The sequence below is a fragment of the Gopherus evgoodei genome, chromosome 2 (genome assembly GCF_007399415.2).
Source record: "Gopherus evgoodei ecotype Sinaloan lineage chromosome 2, rGopEvg1_v1.p, whole genome shotgun sequence".
Classification (NCBI taxonomy): domain Eukaryota; kingdom Metazoa; phylum Chordata; order Testudines; family Testudinidae; genus Gopherus; species Gopherus evgoodei.
Window position 1 is genome coordinate 235,439,927 of NC_044323.1, and position 16,556 is coordinate 235,456,482.

Genomic DNA, 16,556 nt, shown 5'->3' on the forward strand with positions numbered 1-16,556 from the left:
CTATCCTAGACCTGCGAGGACTCAACCAGTTTATGATAAAGTTGAAGTTCCGCATGGTATCCCTGGGGACCATTATCCCGTCCTTGGATCCTGGAGACTGGTATGCCGCCCTCGATATGAAGGACACGTACTTTCACATTGCCATCTTTCCTCCGCACAGGAGATACCTCCACTTTGTAGCCAACCATACTTCCAGTTTACAGTCCTGCTGTTTGGAAATACCCTTGGAGCTGTAGAAAGGCTCAAGTGTATGGCCGTAGTCGCCACCTACCTCCGCCGACGTCGGATACACATTTTTCCGTATCTGGACGATTGGCTCCTCTGAGGGGCCTCCGAGACACAAGTCACTCAGCATGTGGGCATCGTCAAGGACCTATTCACACGTCTAGGCCTGATGATCAATTAAAAAAAAAATCCACTCTCTGGTTCCCACGCAGAGGTTAGGCTGTCCTGGTCTCCAATCTAGCCAGAGCCTGCTTACCATAGCCGCGGTTTCAGGCGATGGCAACAATCATCTGAGGTCTACAGAATTTCCCGATGACTTCGGGTCGCACTTGCCTCGGTCTCCTGGGTCACATGGCTGCCTGCATGTTTGTAACCAAACACGCCAGGTTCCACCTCCGTCCTCTCCAAGTTTGGCTCAACTCGGTATACCGTCTGGGCAGGGACCCGATAGACTCTATAGTCACCATTCCCTCGAGCACCCTAAGCTCCCTAGAATGGCAGCTAACTCCCTCCCTGGTGTGTGGAGGATGCCATTCCATCTGCCCCAGCCCTCAATGTCCCTGACGACGGACGCATCATCTCTCGGCTGGGGTGCTCACCTCGGTCACGTTCGTACTCAAGGCCTTTGGTCTTCTCCGGAGCTGGCGTTACACATAAATGTCTGAGAACTGAGAGCAGTCCACCTGGCGTGCCAGTCGTTCCAGCAACAGTTGCGAGGCCGTTATGTCTCAGTGTTTACAGACAAGACAACGGCCATGTACTACATAAACAAACAGAGAGGGACACGGTCCTCCCCAGATAGATCTGGTAGCATCCTTTCTCCCAGGCGTTCGGAACACCCTGGCGGATTGACTCAGCAGGTCTTTCCTGTCTCACGAGTGGTCGATCTGCCCGGATGTTATGCATCCTGTTTTCCTGAAGTGGGGATTTCCCCACATAGACGTGTTCGCTTCCCACGAGAACAGGAAATGTCAGATGTTCTGCTCCTTCCAAGGTCTCTCCCTGGGATTGATCTCGGATGCTTTCCTGATGCCGTGGAAGAGCCAGCTCCTTTATGCCTTCCCACTGTTCCCGCTGGTTCACAAGGTCCTGCTGAAACTCCTCAGGGACAGAGCGCGCATCATCATGATCGCTCCAGCGTGGCCCAGGCAGCACTGGTACACCACGTTGCTCGACCTGTCGATAGCCAACCCAGTTACCCTGCCACTCCACCCAGACCTCATAGCTCAGGACCACAACAGGCTTTGCCACCCGGACCTGCAAGCTCTTCACCTCACGGTGTGGCTGCTGCATGGCTAAACCAGTCAGAGTTATGTTGCTCTGAATCAGTGTGACAAGTTCTCCTGGGTAGCAGGAAGCCTTCCACCCGGTCAACGTACCTGGCCGAGTGGAAGTGTTTCTCCTGCTGGTGCGAAATGCTTAATCTTACTCCCACTGAGATCTCAATCCCCTCTATTTTGGACTACCTCTGGTCTCTCAAACAGCACAGCCTAGCAGTATCATCACTGAGGGTACATCTGGCAGCCATCTCTACCTTCCACCCAGGCGAAGGTGGTCGTCCCATGTTCTCACACCCTATGGTTTTGAGGTTCCTCAAGGGCTTGGAGCGCTTATACCCTCAAGTACGCCGCCCAGCCCCGACCTGGGACCTCAACCTGGTTTTAACCAGACTTATGTCTCCCCCATTCGAGCCATTAGCAACCTGCTCGCTGCTATACCTGTCTTGGAAGACAGCTTTCCTCGTAGCCATTACATCGGCCAGACGAGTCTCCGAGCTTAGGGCTCTTACGGTGGATCTGCCATACACTGTGTTCCACAAAGACAAGGTGCAGTTGCGACCGCACCTGGCTTTCCTTCCTAAGGTGGTTTCGGCCTTTCATGTTAACCAAGACATCTTTCTCCCGGTCTTCTTCCCAAAACCACACTCAGCGCGATGGGAGCAACAGTTGCACTCCCTGGACGTCCATAGAGCGCTCACATTTTATATTGAGCGGACAAAACCGTTTCGTAAAATGCCCCAACTCTTTGTCGCGGTAGCAGACCGAATAAAAGGCGTACCTGTTTCCTCTCAGAGGATCTCATCTTGGGTGACGGCGTGCATCCGCACTTGTTATAATTTGGCTTATATTTCCCCAAGCCACATCACTGTGCATTCTACCAGGGCTCAGGCTTCATCTGCCACCTTCCTGGCTTGTGTACCTATCCAGCAGATATGTCGCGCAGCTACCTGGTCCTCGGTCCACACCTTTGCTTCGCATTATGCTCTGGTTCAACAGTCAAGAGATGATGCAGCCTTTGGCTCAGCAGTTTTGCATTCTGCCACATCTCACTCCGACCCCACCGCCTAGGTAAGGCTTGGGAATCACCTAACTGGAATGGATATGAGCAAGCACTCGAAGAAGAAAAGACGGTTACTCACCTTTGTAACTGTTGTTCTTCGAGATGTGTTGCTCATATCCATTCCAAACCCGCCCTCCTTCCCCACTGTCAGAGTAGCCGGCAAGAAGGAACTGAGGAACAGTTGGGTCGGCAGGGGTATATATCCGGCGCCATGGCAGCACCACTCCAGGGGGCACCCAGCCGACCCACCTAGTATTGCTAGGGTAAAAATCTTCCGACGAACATGCACTCAGCGCGCGCACCCCTAACTGGAATGGATATGAGCAACACATCTCGAAGAACAACAGTTACAAAGGTGAGTAATCGTCTTTTGTGGTGTGCAGTTTTAATGTAATTCAAAATAAAAAGCTTAGATGTATTTTTCAGTTTTAAAAAGCTAAATTAATTTGATTGTATTTCTTCCCATAGGTAACTTGGGATAGATAGCTTGTGACCTTGTGTTATGTTGCTGTGCAGGGAAGTAACACCTCCTCTAATCCTGTACATGGCTGTATAAAATCTTTTTGTAGATCATAGCCTAGGGCGTGACATGGACTACGATCTCAGTGTTCCAGATTCTGCCCCCTTGCTCCCATTTATGAGCAATTTGGTGGGGTGGGGATGGGAGTCTTGTCTCAGTCTCAGCAGGTTGACTAACAGAGCTGGGCTGGTATAATGAGGGAAATTAACCCTACATGGTAAAGTATTGTTGCAACTTTCCTCCAGGAGTAGGGGAATAATTTTGAATGAGCAACAATTTATTTTTGAGGATCTTGTGGGGGTGGTACTGCTATGTACTGTTGTTTACTCAAGGCTGAGTCTTAAAAGCCTCTGAGCCTCAGTCTAGCTCTGAATGAGACCAGTGCATCAGAGGTTAAATTCTGGCCTTTCTGAAGTCTGTGGGGGTTCTGCCATTGACTTCACAGGAGCCAGGATTTCACCTCAGATGTTTTAGAGGTGTATGGCAAAAGTTCTAATTTGAAAACTTTGTTCATTAGATCAACTGCATTTTGTTTTTTCCATTCATATTTACCACTCACACACAATTTTAATTTCTCAAGCAAAATAAAAAAAAACTTTAAAAATATTGATTTTTTGTTTTTATTCACCAACAATATTCTCTTTACAGCAAAGATTAAAAAATGAAGAGCTAATTCGATTAACTGAAGAAAGACGAAAAGAGGCTGAAAAAAAGAGGAAAGAGGAGGAAGAAAAACAGAATGAACAACTTAGACAATATTATGAGCGACAAAAAATAGCAAAGATGGAAGAGGAAAAAAAGATGGTACACTTTAAGGACTTTCTAAAGTCTAAACATATCATCCTATTTTATTTTTAGTAAAACAATTACTAGAAAAATTGAATTATGGTAATAACTGCAACTGTTTTCTAGCAGCTGCTGAATGCCCTGTCTTCACTAGTCCTTCCTTTATATCTACCAACATTAGCAATGGTGGGGAATTTTGACAAAAAGCCTAGTGCATGCACAGAAGGATATGGTGGGTGAGGTAATGTGTTTTGTTAGACCAGCTTCTGTTGGTGAAAGAGACAAGCTTTCAAGCTTACACAGAGATCTTCACATCTGGGAAAGGTGCTTAGAGTCTCGCAGCTAAATACAAGATGTAACAGATTGGTCTCTTGCAACATGTGTTAATTTCTTATGATAAGCATTCAAGGTGAAGTGGCCAGTTAACATCTCTGCAGTCATAGGATAAAAATGGGTTAGTGGGTTACAGATTATTGTAATGAGCTATAAACCCAGTGTCTGTGTTCAGTCCATGATTTTTAGTGTCAAGCAAAGTTATGAATTTAAGCTCTTAGGCTCATCTTTTGAAAGCGTTGTGCAGGTTTCCTTTGAGTTTGAGAACTGACAGGTTAAATGTAGAATGATAATTTTGTGAAAACTGTTTGCTCACTGGTAAATATGGTGGTTTTGTCTTTTTGTCATTTTTCTGCGTGAGTTCATTTAAGAACATAGTCATTGTCTCGTTTTCAGTCACATGATTATTATTGGGGCATTTTAGTGCACTGGATGAGGTACTCCACTGTGACAGGGTACAACCTGGAACTGGGGTACTGCTGTGCCCCCTTAACTCCTCAACCGGGGCTGTCTCTCACAATGCTTTGCTTGTAACAGGTAGCAAACTCCTCCAGGAGCTTTAATCACTCATCACAACAGCAGGTAGAGCCCCACACTCAGCTAAATTGCATGAAGAGATCCAAAGACTCTCATAAACCACACAGAGAAAGGCACCGGCCAACTCCCCCCGCAGGTCCCCAGCCTAGGTTCCCAGAGCTGTATCATCTTGCCTTGGTCAGAAGCCTGACCAATATAAGTTTGTTACCCAGTCCGCCCCTCCTCAATGTGAAGAGGACATGCACCAGCTTTTGTACAATAAGCGGAGGTTCCCCAGAACTTAAAGCAAAATATACCGGTTTTGGTAAAGCTACAGAAAGGTAGATAGATTTTAAGTGATTGTAAGTGGTAGGCATAATATGATGTCATATATAACACAACAAACATCCTAAACCCAATATCCCTTTCTAGTTATCTGTGTTCAGGAGGGTCTCATGCAGGCCCTGTGTACTGGGTTGATTCTCCCTTATCTTGAGCTGGGAAAAAATGGCCAAAGACTCCAAATAAATTAGCTCCTCGCTTTTTAAAAGCTTCCAGTCTTCTCTGTCAGGTAACTCCCTTGCCAGTCTTGCCAACTTCCCCAGGTGACTCCAAGGCATCCTCTCCGGTGACAAACCAGGTCTCCTGGTTAGGAGCTATCTTATTGTCTAAAGCAATCACATTTCAGTGGTTCAACATTTTAAGTCAATGACCCTCTTTTGTTGTTTCTTTGCCACTAGTCTTTGGAATCCCCTCTCAACAGGGAGGCAAACAGAGGAGGCAGAAGCCTGTACATTCAAAATTGAGTTTGGATCTTGATAAAGATACATGGAGACAGTTCATGATCTCACACAGAATTCGTAGATTACATAGACAGATTCTCAATTTGTCATAGATTAATTTCATTGTATGCATGTGTGTTGGAGAAATATTGTACAAAAATGTGGTAACTGAATAGAGGAAAAAAGAGGATATGTGACTTAGTTAATTATAAGATTTAAAAATGATGACTAAATAATTATAACATGCATACGTTTTATAAAGGTAATTTCTATAAGTACAAAATGCATCTAAGATCTAATTACAAAGACTGAAATCTTTATCATGATTATATATAAACAAAAAAGGCAACTCTCTGTATAATATTTTTGTTAAAACAAATACTTAAACATTGAAAGCAAAATATGTAAATGCTAAAAATAAAATAAAAGAAAGTCCAAGCAAATGAAATTATATTAAAATATAGCTGATGAATATATTAGAAGTATTTTATGAAGAATTAAAAGCTTCAATAAGCTTTTATTTTAGCCAGCTCCTCCTTTTAATATAATAACTTATTAAGCATTAATGGAAACTTGTTACAATCATGTACATTTTCCTCATTTTCAGTTTTCGAGGCAACCTTCTCCTGTCATTCCTGCTCTTCAGAACAAATCCTTACAGAAGGATGAGAGGCCTCCTTCTGTTGAAAGCCATATGTCTTATTACACGCAAGTATGATTTTAATATTTCAAACTTAATAATTAGTGTATAAGTGGTAGTGTGTGAAATATCAGTGACCAGTTACAGTTTTGACAGAACAGTGCAAATAATTTGTGATAGATTTGCCATAGCCTGTGACATTTGGTGTGCAAACTTTTTGAATATTAAAGTATTTTTTAAAATCATCTGCTCTGTCTAAATTCTTAAATGTATTCTGGATATATTCTTTCTGAAAGAGTCAATGCAAAATACAATATTTTGTATAAGATATATAGACAATAACTCAGATGGTGGAACTGACATTCTTCTGAACTGACATTTATTATAAGTTCTCAAGTTCTCCCTTGCATCAGAGAATCACAGAAATATAGGACTGGAAAGGACCTTGGGAGGTCATCTAGTCCTTGCACTGAGGCATGACCAAATAATCCTAGATCATCCCTGTCAGGTGTTTGTCTAACCTGTTCTTAAAAACCTACAATGATGAGGATTTCACAACATCTGTCCCCCCAATCTTCTTTTCTCAAGACTAAATATGCTAGGTTTTTTTAACCTTTTCTCATAGGTCAGGTTTTTTTAAACCTTTTATCATTTTTGTTGCTCCTCTCTGGACTCTCTCCAATTTGTCCACATCTTTCTTGAAGCCTGTGCCCAGAACTACACTCAGTGCTCCAGCTGAGGCCTCACCGTTGTTGAGTAGAACAGGGCAGTTACCTCCCATGTCTTACCTACAGCATTCCTTTTAATACACCCCAGAATGAGATTAGCCTTTTTTGCAACTGCAGTAGTTTATCTGCTTTTAACCTTCTGATACTTTTCAGCAGTACTACCACCTTGCCAGTTATCCCCCTTGTTGTAGATATGCATTTGATTTTCTTTCCTAAGTGTAGTACTTAGCACTTGTATTTATTTAATTTAATCTTTCTGAATTTAGACCAATCCTCTAATTTGTTTTAGTCCTTTTGAATTCTAATCCTGTCCTCCAAAATTCTAGCAATCCTTCCCAGATTGGTGTCATCTACAGATTTTATAAGAATACTCTCCATTTCATTATCCAAATCATTAATGAAAACACTGAATAGTACTGGACCTAGGACAGATCCCTGCAACCCCACCTGTGTCCTCCCCAGTTTTACAGCAAACCATTGATAGCTACTCTTTTTAAGTATGGTCTTTCAATCAGTTTTGCAGCCACCTTATAGTAATTTCATCTAGACCACATTTCTCTAGTGTGCATATGAGACTGTTATGTGGAACTGTATAAAAAGGCTTACTAAAATAAAAATATATCACATCTGCAGCTTTCCCCTTCCCCATCCAAGACCAATGTCAAAGAAGGAAATTTAGGTTGGCTTGGCACACTTTGTTCCTGACAAACCCATATTGACTATTTCTTGTAATCCCACAATCCTCTAGATGCTTACAAACTGATTGTTTAATAATTTGTTCCAGTATCTTTCCAGGTATTGAAGTTAAGGTAACTGGTGCATAATTCCCTGGGTCCTCTTTGCACCCATTCTTAAAGATAAGTTCTGTGTTTGACCTTCTTCAGTCTTCTGGGATCTTACCTATCTTCCATGACTTCTCAAAGATAATCACTAATTGTTCTGAGATTGCTTCTGCTAGTTCCTTAAGTACCCTCAAGTGAAATTTCATCAGGTCCTGCTAACTTCAAGACATTTAATTTATCTAAATATTCTTCAACCTATAATTTCACTATTTTGGCTTGTGTTCATTATCCCTTGTTATCAATATTAATTTATCTTTTTAGTCGAGTGACGCATAATAGGCATCACTCCTCAGCCTTCTTGATGTTGTCTGTTTTCTCTCCTTTCCTGCTAAAGAGAGGTCCTACACTTTTCTTCATCTTTCTCTTGCTTTTATATCTAGAACTTCTTCATATTGCTTTCTATAATCCTTGCTAGGTATAACTCATTTTGTACCTTAGGATTCTGATTTTTTGTGTTTGCTCGTGCTGTTCTTTTGTACTCATCCTTAGCAATTTGTCGATGTTTCCTCTTTTTTGTAGGATTATTTTTTGATTTTCAGGTCCATAAAGAGCTCCTGATGGAGCTATATTATCTGCTCTCTCAAAGAACTTGACATTAGTTTTAATGGTTGAGGTAACACTTATCCGTGGAGCGATGGTTGCTTTTGTACCCATGTCTCTCAAGGTATAAAGATAATCAAAAGTCTTAAACTAATTCAGTGTTCAATAGAATATATTTTACATCAAGAGCTTGGATTCATATTTTCCTGTATACATAAGTTATTTCTTAACAGGTAATATCACAGTTTCCTCCTTCACATCTGTCACGGATGCTCTTACACAGATCTGGAACAGTCCCTGGGAGGACTCTTTCAATTTGTCAACACCGTTAGGGATACATTCTCACTAAGGCAAGCCATTTGGCTTCTCCGCCTCCTGGCACCAAACCTCAGAGCCTTCATCATCACTACTTCTTGCCATGAGCTCCCTTCAGTGAGTCCACCTGAGTGGGACACCTGAGGGAGAGTTACACACCGAATGGGGTGCAGAATGACTTTCAGCCAATATTGTAAAAGCAGGAAGGTTTATTAGATGTCTGAAACACAGTGTAGAAAATCCTTAGTTAACATGGAGAACAGAAAGTTACAGCATAGTCCATGTGGGTCAGTTCCAGAGCCCTCAGCGCCTCTTGAGTCCCAATCCAGAAGCTTCTCTAACAAGTTCTCTGGGACAGGGTCTGTCTCTTATTCATAGGTTTGTGCAGCACCTAGCACAGTCAGGCCTTGGTAGTCCTTGATAGGGACTTCTAGATATTACCACAATGCAAATAAATGATGTTGGTGATTTTAGTATGTATTTAAACAGCAGATTTTTAAAGAAATAGAGATGACTAGAGACTATCAGATTCTCATTCTCTCTCCCTCATTCTGCCAGTAGTTTTAGTATGATCAGGCACCAGATACTTTTAGATTCAGTACTTTTTAATTTCTTATCTGTCTGAAGTGCTTACTTACTGTTAAGTATGAAAATGACACATTTGTTATATTTGTTAGGATATTCCACAATCCAGGGTTCCATCTCCTCCAGTCCCAGCTAGAAGAAACCAGATGCGTGCATATGGTTGGTATTCTCTTTATTCCATGACAGCATAACTAATATACACTTTATATATGTTAATCTCCTCTTTCTCTGTTGTCTTCTTTTCTGATATTGACTGTAAGTATCTTGTGGAGAGAGAAACTCCAGACACTTTTAGATCCCTAAGATATCAGCAAATACTTTTATTTGAATTTTTTCTAACAAACATTTTTTTCACATACCCTCGTGGAAAAAATATTGATCTTTTGTTTTTGGATATTGGCAATTATATTTGAAAATCATGCTTAATTTAAAGAAGTTTACTGTGCATTAATAAGAGTGTTCTGTTTTCAACAGGAGTCTCATGTAAGAAAATGCATTTGTTTGCATGGTATTAGCACATTAATATTAGTCATGCATTTGCTTTAGGGTAGTACATGATATGAGTATAACTAGGGCTACTGTTATGAAATAAAGAAAATAAATTTGTGCTGGTTGTAAGGAAATTTTCTTGGTAGTGAGATTGGTTAGACCAGTGGTTCTCAACCTTTCCAGATGACTGTACCTCTTTTCAGGAGTCTGATTTGTCTTAAGTACCCCCAGTTTCACCTCACTTAAAAACTGCTTGCTTACATAATCAGACATAAAAATACAAAAGTGTCACAGCACATTATTACTGAAAAACAGCTTACTTTCTCATTTTTACCATATAATTATAAAATAAAATTGTACTTATATTTCAGTGTGATACTTGGGCCTGTTTTTACTTGTGAGCCTTGTCTCACAAGTCCTGCCACCCAGGGCTGAAGCATGTAACTTAGTTTTGTGGGGGGGGCCATGTGTTCTGGGGCCCTGGGCAATTGCCCTACTTGCCACCTCCTAATGCCAGCCCTGCATTGCAACCCCCCTAAACCCATCCCATGACCGTTCTCGGGGCTGCAAGCCTCAAGTTGAGAAACACTGATCTAGATGAGTTGAGTACCCCCTGGAAGACGTTTGAGTACCCCCAGGAGTACATGTACCCATGGTTGAGAACCACTGGGTTAGACAGTGGGATTGTCTTCCAGTAGAAGTGCTAGAATTCTTATTTGGGACAGTTGTAACTACAGTGAGCATAGCACTCCAGAATTACTGTAGGGAACAGTCCTCCACTGGCAGAAGTAGACTAGATTATCTAATAGCGAATAGGGCTTTTCATTTGTGATTTCTGTCGTTCTTGCTCCCAATACATTTTTCCATTTATAAACTGTATATTTTCTGATTGTTAATCTTGGATGCCTCTTACAACTCTGTAATCTGTTCCTTGGGATGTCTCTAAATATAAGCTCTATACTAATTTAAAATGTATAAAAGGCTGCATCTTGATCATGTTAATATAATCACTAATACTGTAGTTGAAAGCCTGTGCTGTTGCATGGGGGTAATCATAAGTCATATTTGTGAAAAAGCCAATAATGGCTGAGAACTTAAAAATTGGACTATGATAGACTGTGAATCCCAGTGACTGGATTAAATCTGGTGATAATCTAAATATAAAGAGCTCTCAACAATGCTTGTAACTGTTTCCCTCTTTTCACGCAGACTCAACAGACATTCTAGTCTTCAGAGTGATATTTGGGGTTATTGTATGTGCTGGTTATGTTCTGAGGGTAGTTGTGTTAATTTATGCTGGCGGGGGATTGTACTGGGACTTTTGTGTTGGCTTGTGTGCGTGACAAATCAGGAGTGTGTGCTGCTTGAGGGACTGTGTTTTGGGGTTATTGGATGTGCTTGTTGTGTTGTGTTGTGCTGGCAGTTTTGAAGAACCGCGGCAACTGGACCAGGCAATCCACCATCTGTGCAGTCTCTATCATATAACCAATGAAATGGTTGAATGCAAATTAGCTGTAGAGTAAGGGTGGTTGGTTGCAATACTTCTGGTATCACAGTGGTCTAGGACTCTTGGCATGGCATAGATACATATTTTGCTGTGGCATGTGTGTAATTTGTACAGTCAGAATGACTGAGTACTTAAAAATTGGACATTAACAGACTTCAAAACCCAGTGGTGATTGAACCTGGTAGTATTCTGAACAAGAAGGGCTCTTGACCATGCTTATAGCTATTCTCGTAGCTTTGCACTGACTCTACAGATATTTTAGGTTTCAAAGTGACACACAAACTGACATTCCTGCATTTTTATTACATGTATTATCTTAGTTTTAACAACAGCCACCTTATTTTTACACTTTAGACTTTAGATTGCTGAAGTGGCCAAAACAAATAGTGCTCCTCTATCACTTTTTTTTTTTTTTTAAATTATCTATGTTAAATTCCAGAGGAAAGAAAGAATGTGATAAATGAGCTGTCAGAGATGAGGAAACAGCTCCGAAGTGAAGAGCGGCGACTTCAGGAACAATTGCTCAATGTAGCCAGTGATGATGATGTAGCCGTTACAAGGTGAGATTTTTTAAACACACACTTCTAAAGCCAGTTCTCACTATGCCTAAAGCTATATTAACCTGCCAGGAGACACTTGAGCAAAAGCAAAAATATGAAAATACACCTCTTCCTCGATATAACGCTGTCCTTGGGAGCCAAAAAATCTTACTGCGTTATAGGTGAAACCATGTTATATTGAACTTTCTTTGATCCCCCGGAGTGTGCAGCCCCGCCCTCCCCAGAGTACTGCTTTACCGTGTTATATCAGATGGCGTTATATCGAGGTAGCAGTATAGTTACGGGATTAAACTTGCATACAAAATGTTCAAACTCTTTTATAATACAGCATTACATTATTGAGCATGGCACCCTGCAAAATGCATAATTCAGGGTGTTCTGTGGCCCATGCTTACAGGATGGGGAACTCTATCCTGGGAAGCAGTGAATCTAAAAAAGACTCATGGGTCAGAATGAATAACACTGTTCTACAGCCAAAATGCTTCTGAAATAAATGTAGTCCAACTTTACTAATTCTGGGTCACTGAGAACGAAAATGATACTTAAAATTGTTGATTGGCCCTAGTTTTCAAGATATGCTATTAGGTCAGTATATACGACCCTTGACTTGGGAATGGCGGATAAGCGAGTTATAAAGGGAAGGGATCTCAATTTAAACCAGAAATGACTAAAATACATCTTTGACTGGATCTATGAATAAATCTATGACTGGGTTTGGACAGTACTTGTTTTTGAGACAAAACAATGAATGATGCAATCTGAAGCTGGTATTGCGTCATACATGATATGAATTGCATCATGTTATTCCTAGAAGTCATGGATGATGCAATCATAACGAAGCTTACATCACTCTGCTGAACAAATTGCCCTATATCAGCTCTAGAAATCATACAGTGTCGTGCTCTTATTTGTCAGTGTTTGATTTTGCTAAGGGACACATTTCTGTTTAGCCAAAGTGAGCAGAGATGCCTCGTACTTGTGTGAACAGTGCAGATAACTTCTGCTATGTTTGTGGTGAAGTGACTTTTGCATCACAAAAGCGCAGTATAACCACTATGGTTAAGAAAGCCTATCACCTTTCTTTTGGCTGCAAAATTGGAGATCAGGACAAGAGGTGGGCCCTACACATATGCTGCAACACTTGTGCAAGAAATCTTCGCCAGTGGTTGAACAGGAAAAGGAAATCTATGCCTTTTGCAGTGCCAATGATTTGGAGAGAGCCAACAGATCATACCAGCAATTGTTACTTCTGCATGGTGCCTCTGTCAGAAACAGATAGCTAAGGGTTAATGTCTCTTTCACCTGTAAAGGGCTAACAAACAGTGACCTGCAACACCTGACCAGAGGACCAATCAGGAAACAAGATACTTTCAAATCTAGGTGGAGGGCCATGCTTTGTTTGTGGGTTTTGGGTTTGTGCGTTGTTCTCTCTGGGTCCTGGACGGGACTAGAGATGCAACCAGGTTTCTGCCAATCTCCCTGCTACAGTCTCTTATCTATTCAGAATAGTAAGTAAATACCAAAGGCGGTTATAGTCTTTTAACTTGTTTTTTTCCATTTGCAGATGTGTACTTGCTGGAAGTAGCTTAAATTGTGTTTCTGCTGGAGAAAGCTTCTTTCTATTGTCTATAAGCTAAAAAACCCTATATATTTACCATCTTGATTACAGAGACAATTTTTGTTTTTCCTTCTTTATTAAAGTTTTCCTCTTTTTTTTTTTTTTTTTAGAATCTAATTGATTTTTTTTGGTTATCTTTTGTAAGACTCCAGGGAAGGTAGTCTGCACTCACCAGGGAATTGGTGGGACAAAGGAAAGGGAGGAGGGAAGAAAAACCTGCTCTCGGCGTTTATCTCTGTATCTGTCTCCGGGGAAGAAGGGAGTGGGAAGGGGTGATTCAAGAACTTCAATCACAGTGGCCTCCTAGTGTACCCAGGGCAGGAAAGAGCTGGGAGAAAGAAAGGAGGGGGAAGGAAAATGGTTTATTCCCCTTTATTTTGAGACTCAAGGAATCTGGGTCTTGGGGGTCCCCAGGGAAGGGTTTGGGGGAACCAGGGGTATCAGGCCCCGAAATTCCTGATTGGTGGCAGCGCTACAGAATCTAAGCTGGTAATTAAGCTTAGGGGAATTCATGCTAGTACCCATATTTTGGACGCTAAGGTCCAGATTTGGGAATTATACTATGACAGCCTCCAGTTGGGAAAGGTGTGTCAAAGAAGAAAAAGTGGACTGTGCATTATCCAAACATTCCATCAGCTATCCGCCCAGTACCCCACGGAGAAGGACTGCCGGTTCCTGATGCACCAGAATCATTCTCACTTGAGTCAGACGAGGAAGAGGAAGAGGATGAAACTTCTGGTCCTGAACCATCAATGGCACAGGACCCACATTTTCTCCCATCCTCCTCCTCTGAACCATACCTCATAACACAAGGTGAACTGAATGACCTTGTCAGGGATTTGGAACTACCCAAGAGTAAGGCAGAGCTGTTGGGCTCCAGACTACAGCAGTGGAATCTCCTGGCAAACTATCAGGGCAAATGGAGCCCATCAATGCTTGCAGACTATTGCTGGACAGTGACAAGAGATGCTCCATTTAATGACTACAAGAGACAAGCCAAGAAGCGCCGAGTAGACACTGAATAGGACTAAACTATGTACATAATAGTTTTTTGCCTTTTGTTTCATAATAAATTTTATTTATATAACCCTTTTGCTGATTTTTAAAGTGTTACATAAACAGGACAGGTGAAATATTATCATGTAAAGCAACCATAAACACATGAAAAGACCTAGGTTTAAAATTTATGATTAAAACTCTACTATCTACACAATATACATAGACATAAAATGTAAAAACTTAAATATCTTAGAAACAGTAGCCAATCAGTTGTTTTAATTGACATATTTGATTTCAGCACATCAAAATACATCATAAATATCACATTTTATCTCTGAAGCAGATGACTTCTCAAAAATTGTAGACCAATGTAATCAGCTGAACATGAGTTCCCAGTGTGTTGTGGCCAAAAGGGCTAATGCAATCCTTGGACGTATAAATGGTTCTATTACCCTTGTATTTTGCTCTCGTGTGACCACTGGTGGAATACTGTGTCCAGTTCTGGTGACCAAAATTCAAGAAAGATGTTCTCAATTCCCGAGGGTTCAGACAAGTGCCACAACAATTAAACAGTTGGAAAATATGAGCTATAGTGAAAGACTCAAGGAGCTTAATCATTTGAGCTTGTCAAAGAAAAGGTTAAGGACTGACAGGATCGTAGTCTCTAAATACTTATGTGGGGAAAAGGAAGTTTGATAATGAAGGGTTTTTCAGTGTAGTAGGCAAAAGTATAAGAAGATCTCATGGCTGGAAGGTGAAGCAAGACAAATTCAGATTAGAAATAAGGAGCAAATTTTTAACAATAAGGGTAATTAACCATTGGAGCAGTTCACCTAAGGTGGTTGTGGCGGTTCCTTCACTGGAAATGTTCAAATATTACATGTTTTCTAAAAGATATATGCCCTTGTTCAAACAGGAATTAATTCAGTGAAGTCCAATGGTCTGTATTATGCAGGAGATCAGACTAGATCAGTGACCCCCAACCTTTTCCAGGTGCCGGGCACTAGATGACGAGCCACCGAGGGCCATGGCTGGCGGACAAGCATCTGCTGAAATGCCACCGAGAAGCAGGAACATCAAGAGGTATTGCCACAGAAATGCTGCCAAAGTAGTGTCTTCAAGAGGTGTTGCCGTCGAAAATCAGTGGCATTTCGGTGGCAGCGCCTCTTGGTGACGCTGCTTTTCGGCAGCATTTCGGCAGCGGCACCTCTTGGTGACTTGGCATTTCGGCAAATTCTTGTCCGCTGGCCAGTACACAAGCGCACATTGATGCCCCAGCGGGCACCTCATTGAGGACCATTGGACTAGATGATTATAGTGGTCCCTTTTGGCCTTATCTATGAATTTCATTAATATATGCTTTTTCAAAGGAATTATCCAGTTGGTTATTATCTATATCCATTGCTTTCTAAACCTAATATTTTAAGGGGAAAATATAAGTCTCTGATGCCAGCTGGTCTCCAGTTTCCATTTCTTGTGGTAAAGCATGTGTTTACACCCGGAAAATACAACTCCAGCATTAGTTCTTACATCTACTGTTGTACATTGCTGATGCTAGTTATCATTTCATCTGAATTTAAATTGAAATATATTTCTCCTTTTGTATGTCTTAAGTGTAGAAAATACTTGACCCAACAAATAGCTTCTTGTATTTTTTGAATTTTATTTTTTGGTTTGTTGACTGTTTACATTCCTTCAGACATACACTAGAAACTTGCTAATTCACATTTCACTAGTCCTTTTTCCTCAGGCTATAATGTGTGTACAAGGCCGGCAGTGTCTGTATAATAACCTACTGCTGTAGAGAGAGATGTTGTTATGAATACTTCATTACAAAAATATACAACAGAACATTTACTAGTGTACTGTATAACTATACTAACATAAATTACTAGAACTGCGCTGGTTAAGTAAATGAATTTTGCATTATCATTCTTTTATGTTTTGATTATTTGCAGATCTCATCACATAATAGTCATAGGACCATCCAGCTCATTTCCATGTCATCAATGTGAACTTAATGGATTTAGATACCACACTGCCTCCATTTGTAACACACAGAGAAATTTAATTTATTTTAAAAACTGTCTTCAAATTTCAAATAGTTTTATTCTTTGACTGGCAGGATACAATATCCAAGTAATAGTGTTCACTTGGAGTAATACTGAGTGACATGTTCAAATAAGTTATGAATGAGGAACTGTTACTGACACTGAATGTTTGGTTTACAA

General features: G+C 41.0%; 1 protein-coding gene across 2 annotated transcripts in view; it reads left to right on the forward strand.

Annotated features, from left to right (window-relative positions):
• Window positions 1-16,556, forward strand: part of CSPP1 (centrosome and spindle pole associated protein 1) — a 174,015-nt gene that overhangs the window by 106,306 nt on the left and 51,153 nt on the right. For both annotated transcript variants that reach the window (XM_030553235.1, XM_030553236.1), the window contains exons 20-23: window positions 3,734-3,889; window positions 6,110-6,214; window positions 9,245-9,311; window positions 11,588-11,708. In XM_030553235.1, the coding sequence (XP_030409095.1) occupies window positions 3,734-3,889; window positions 6,110-6,214; window positions 9,245-9,311; window positions 11,588-11,708 (449 nt within the window). The remainder of the gene's footprint in view (window positions 1-3,733; window positions 3,890-6,109; window positions 6,215-9,244; window positions 9,312-11,587; window positions 11,709-16,556) is intronic.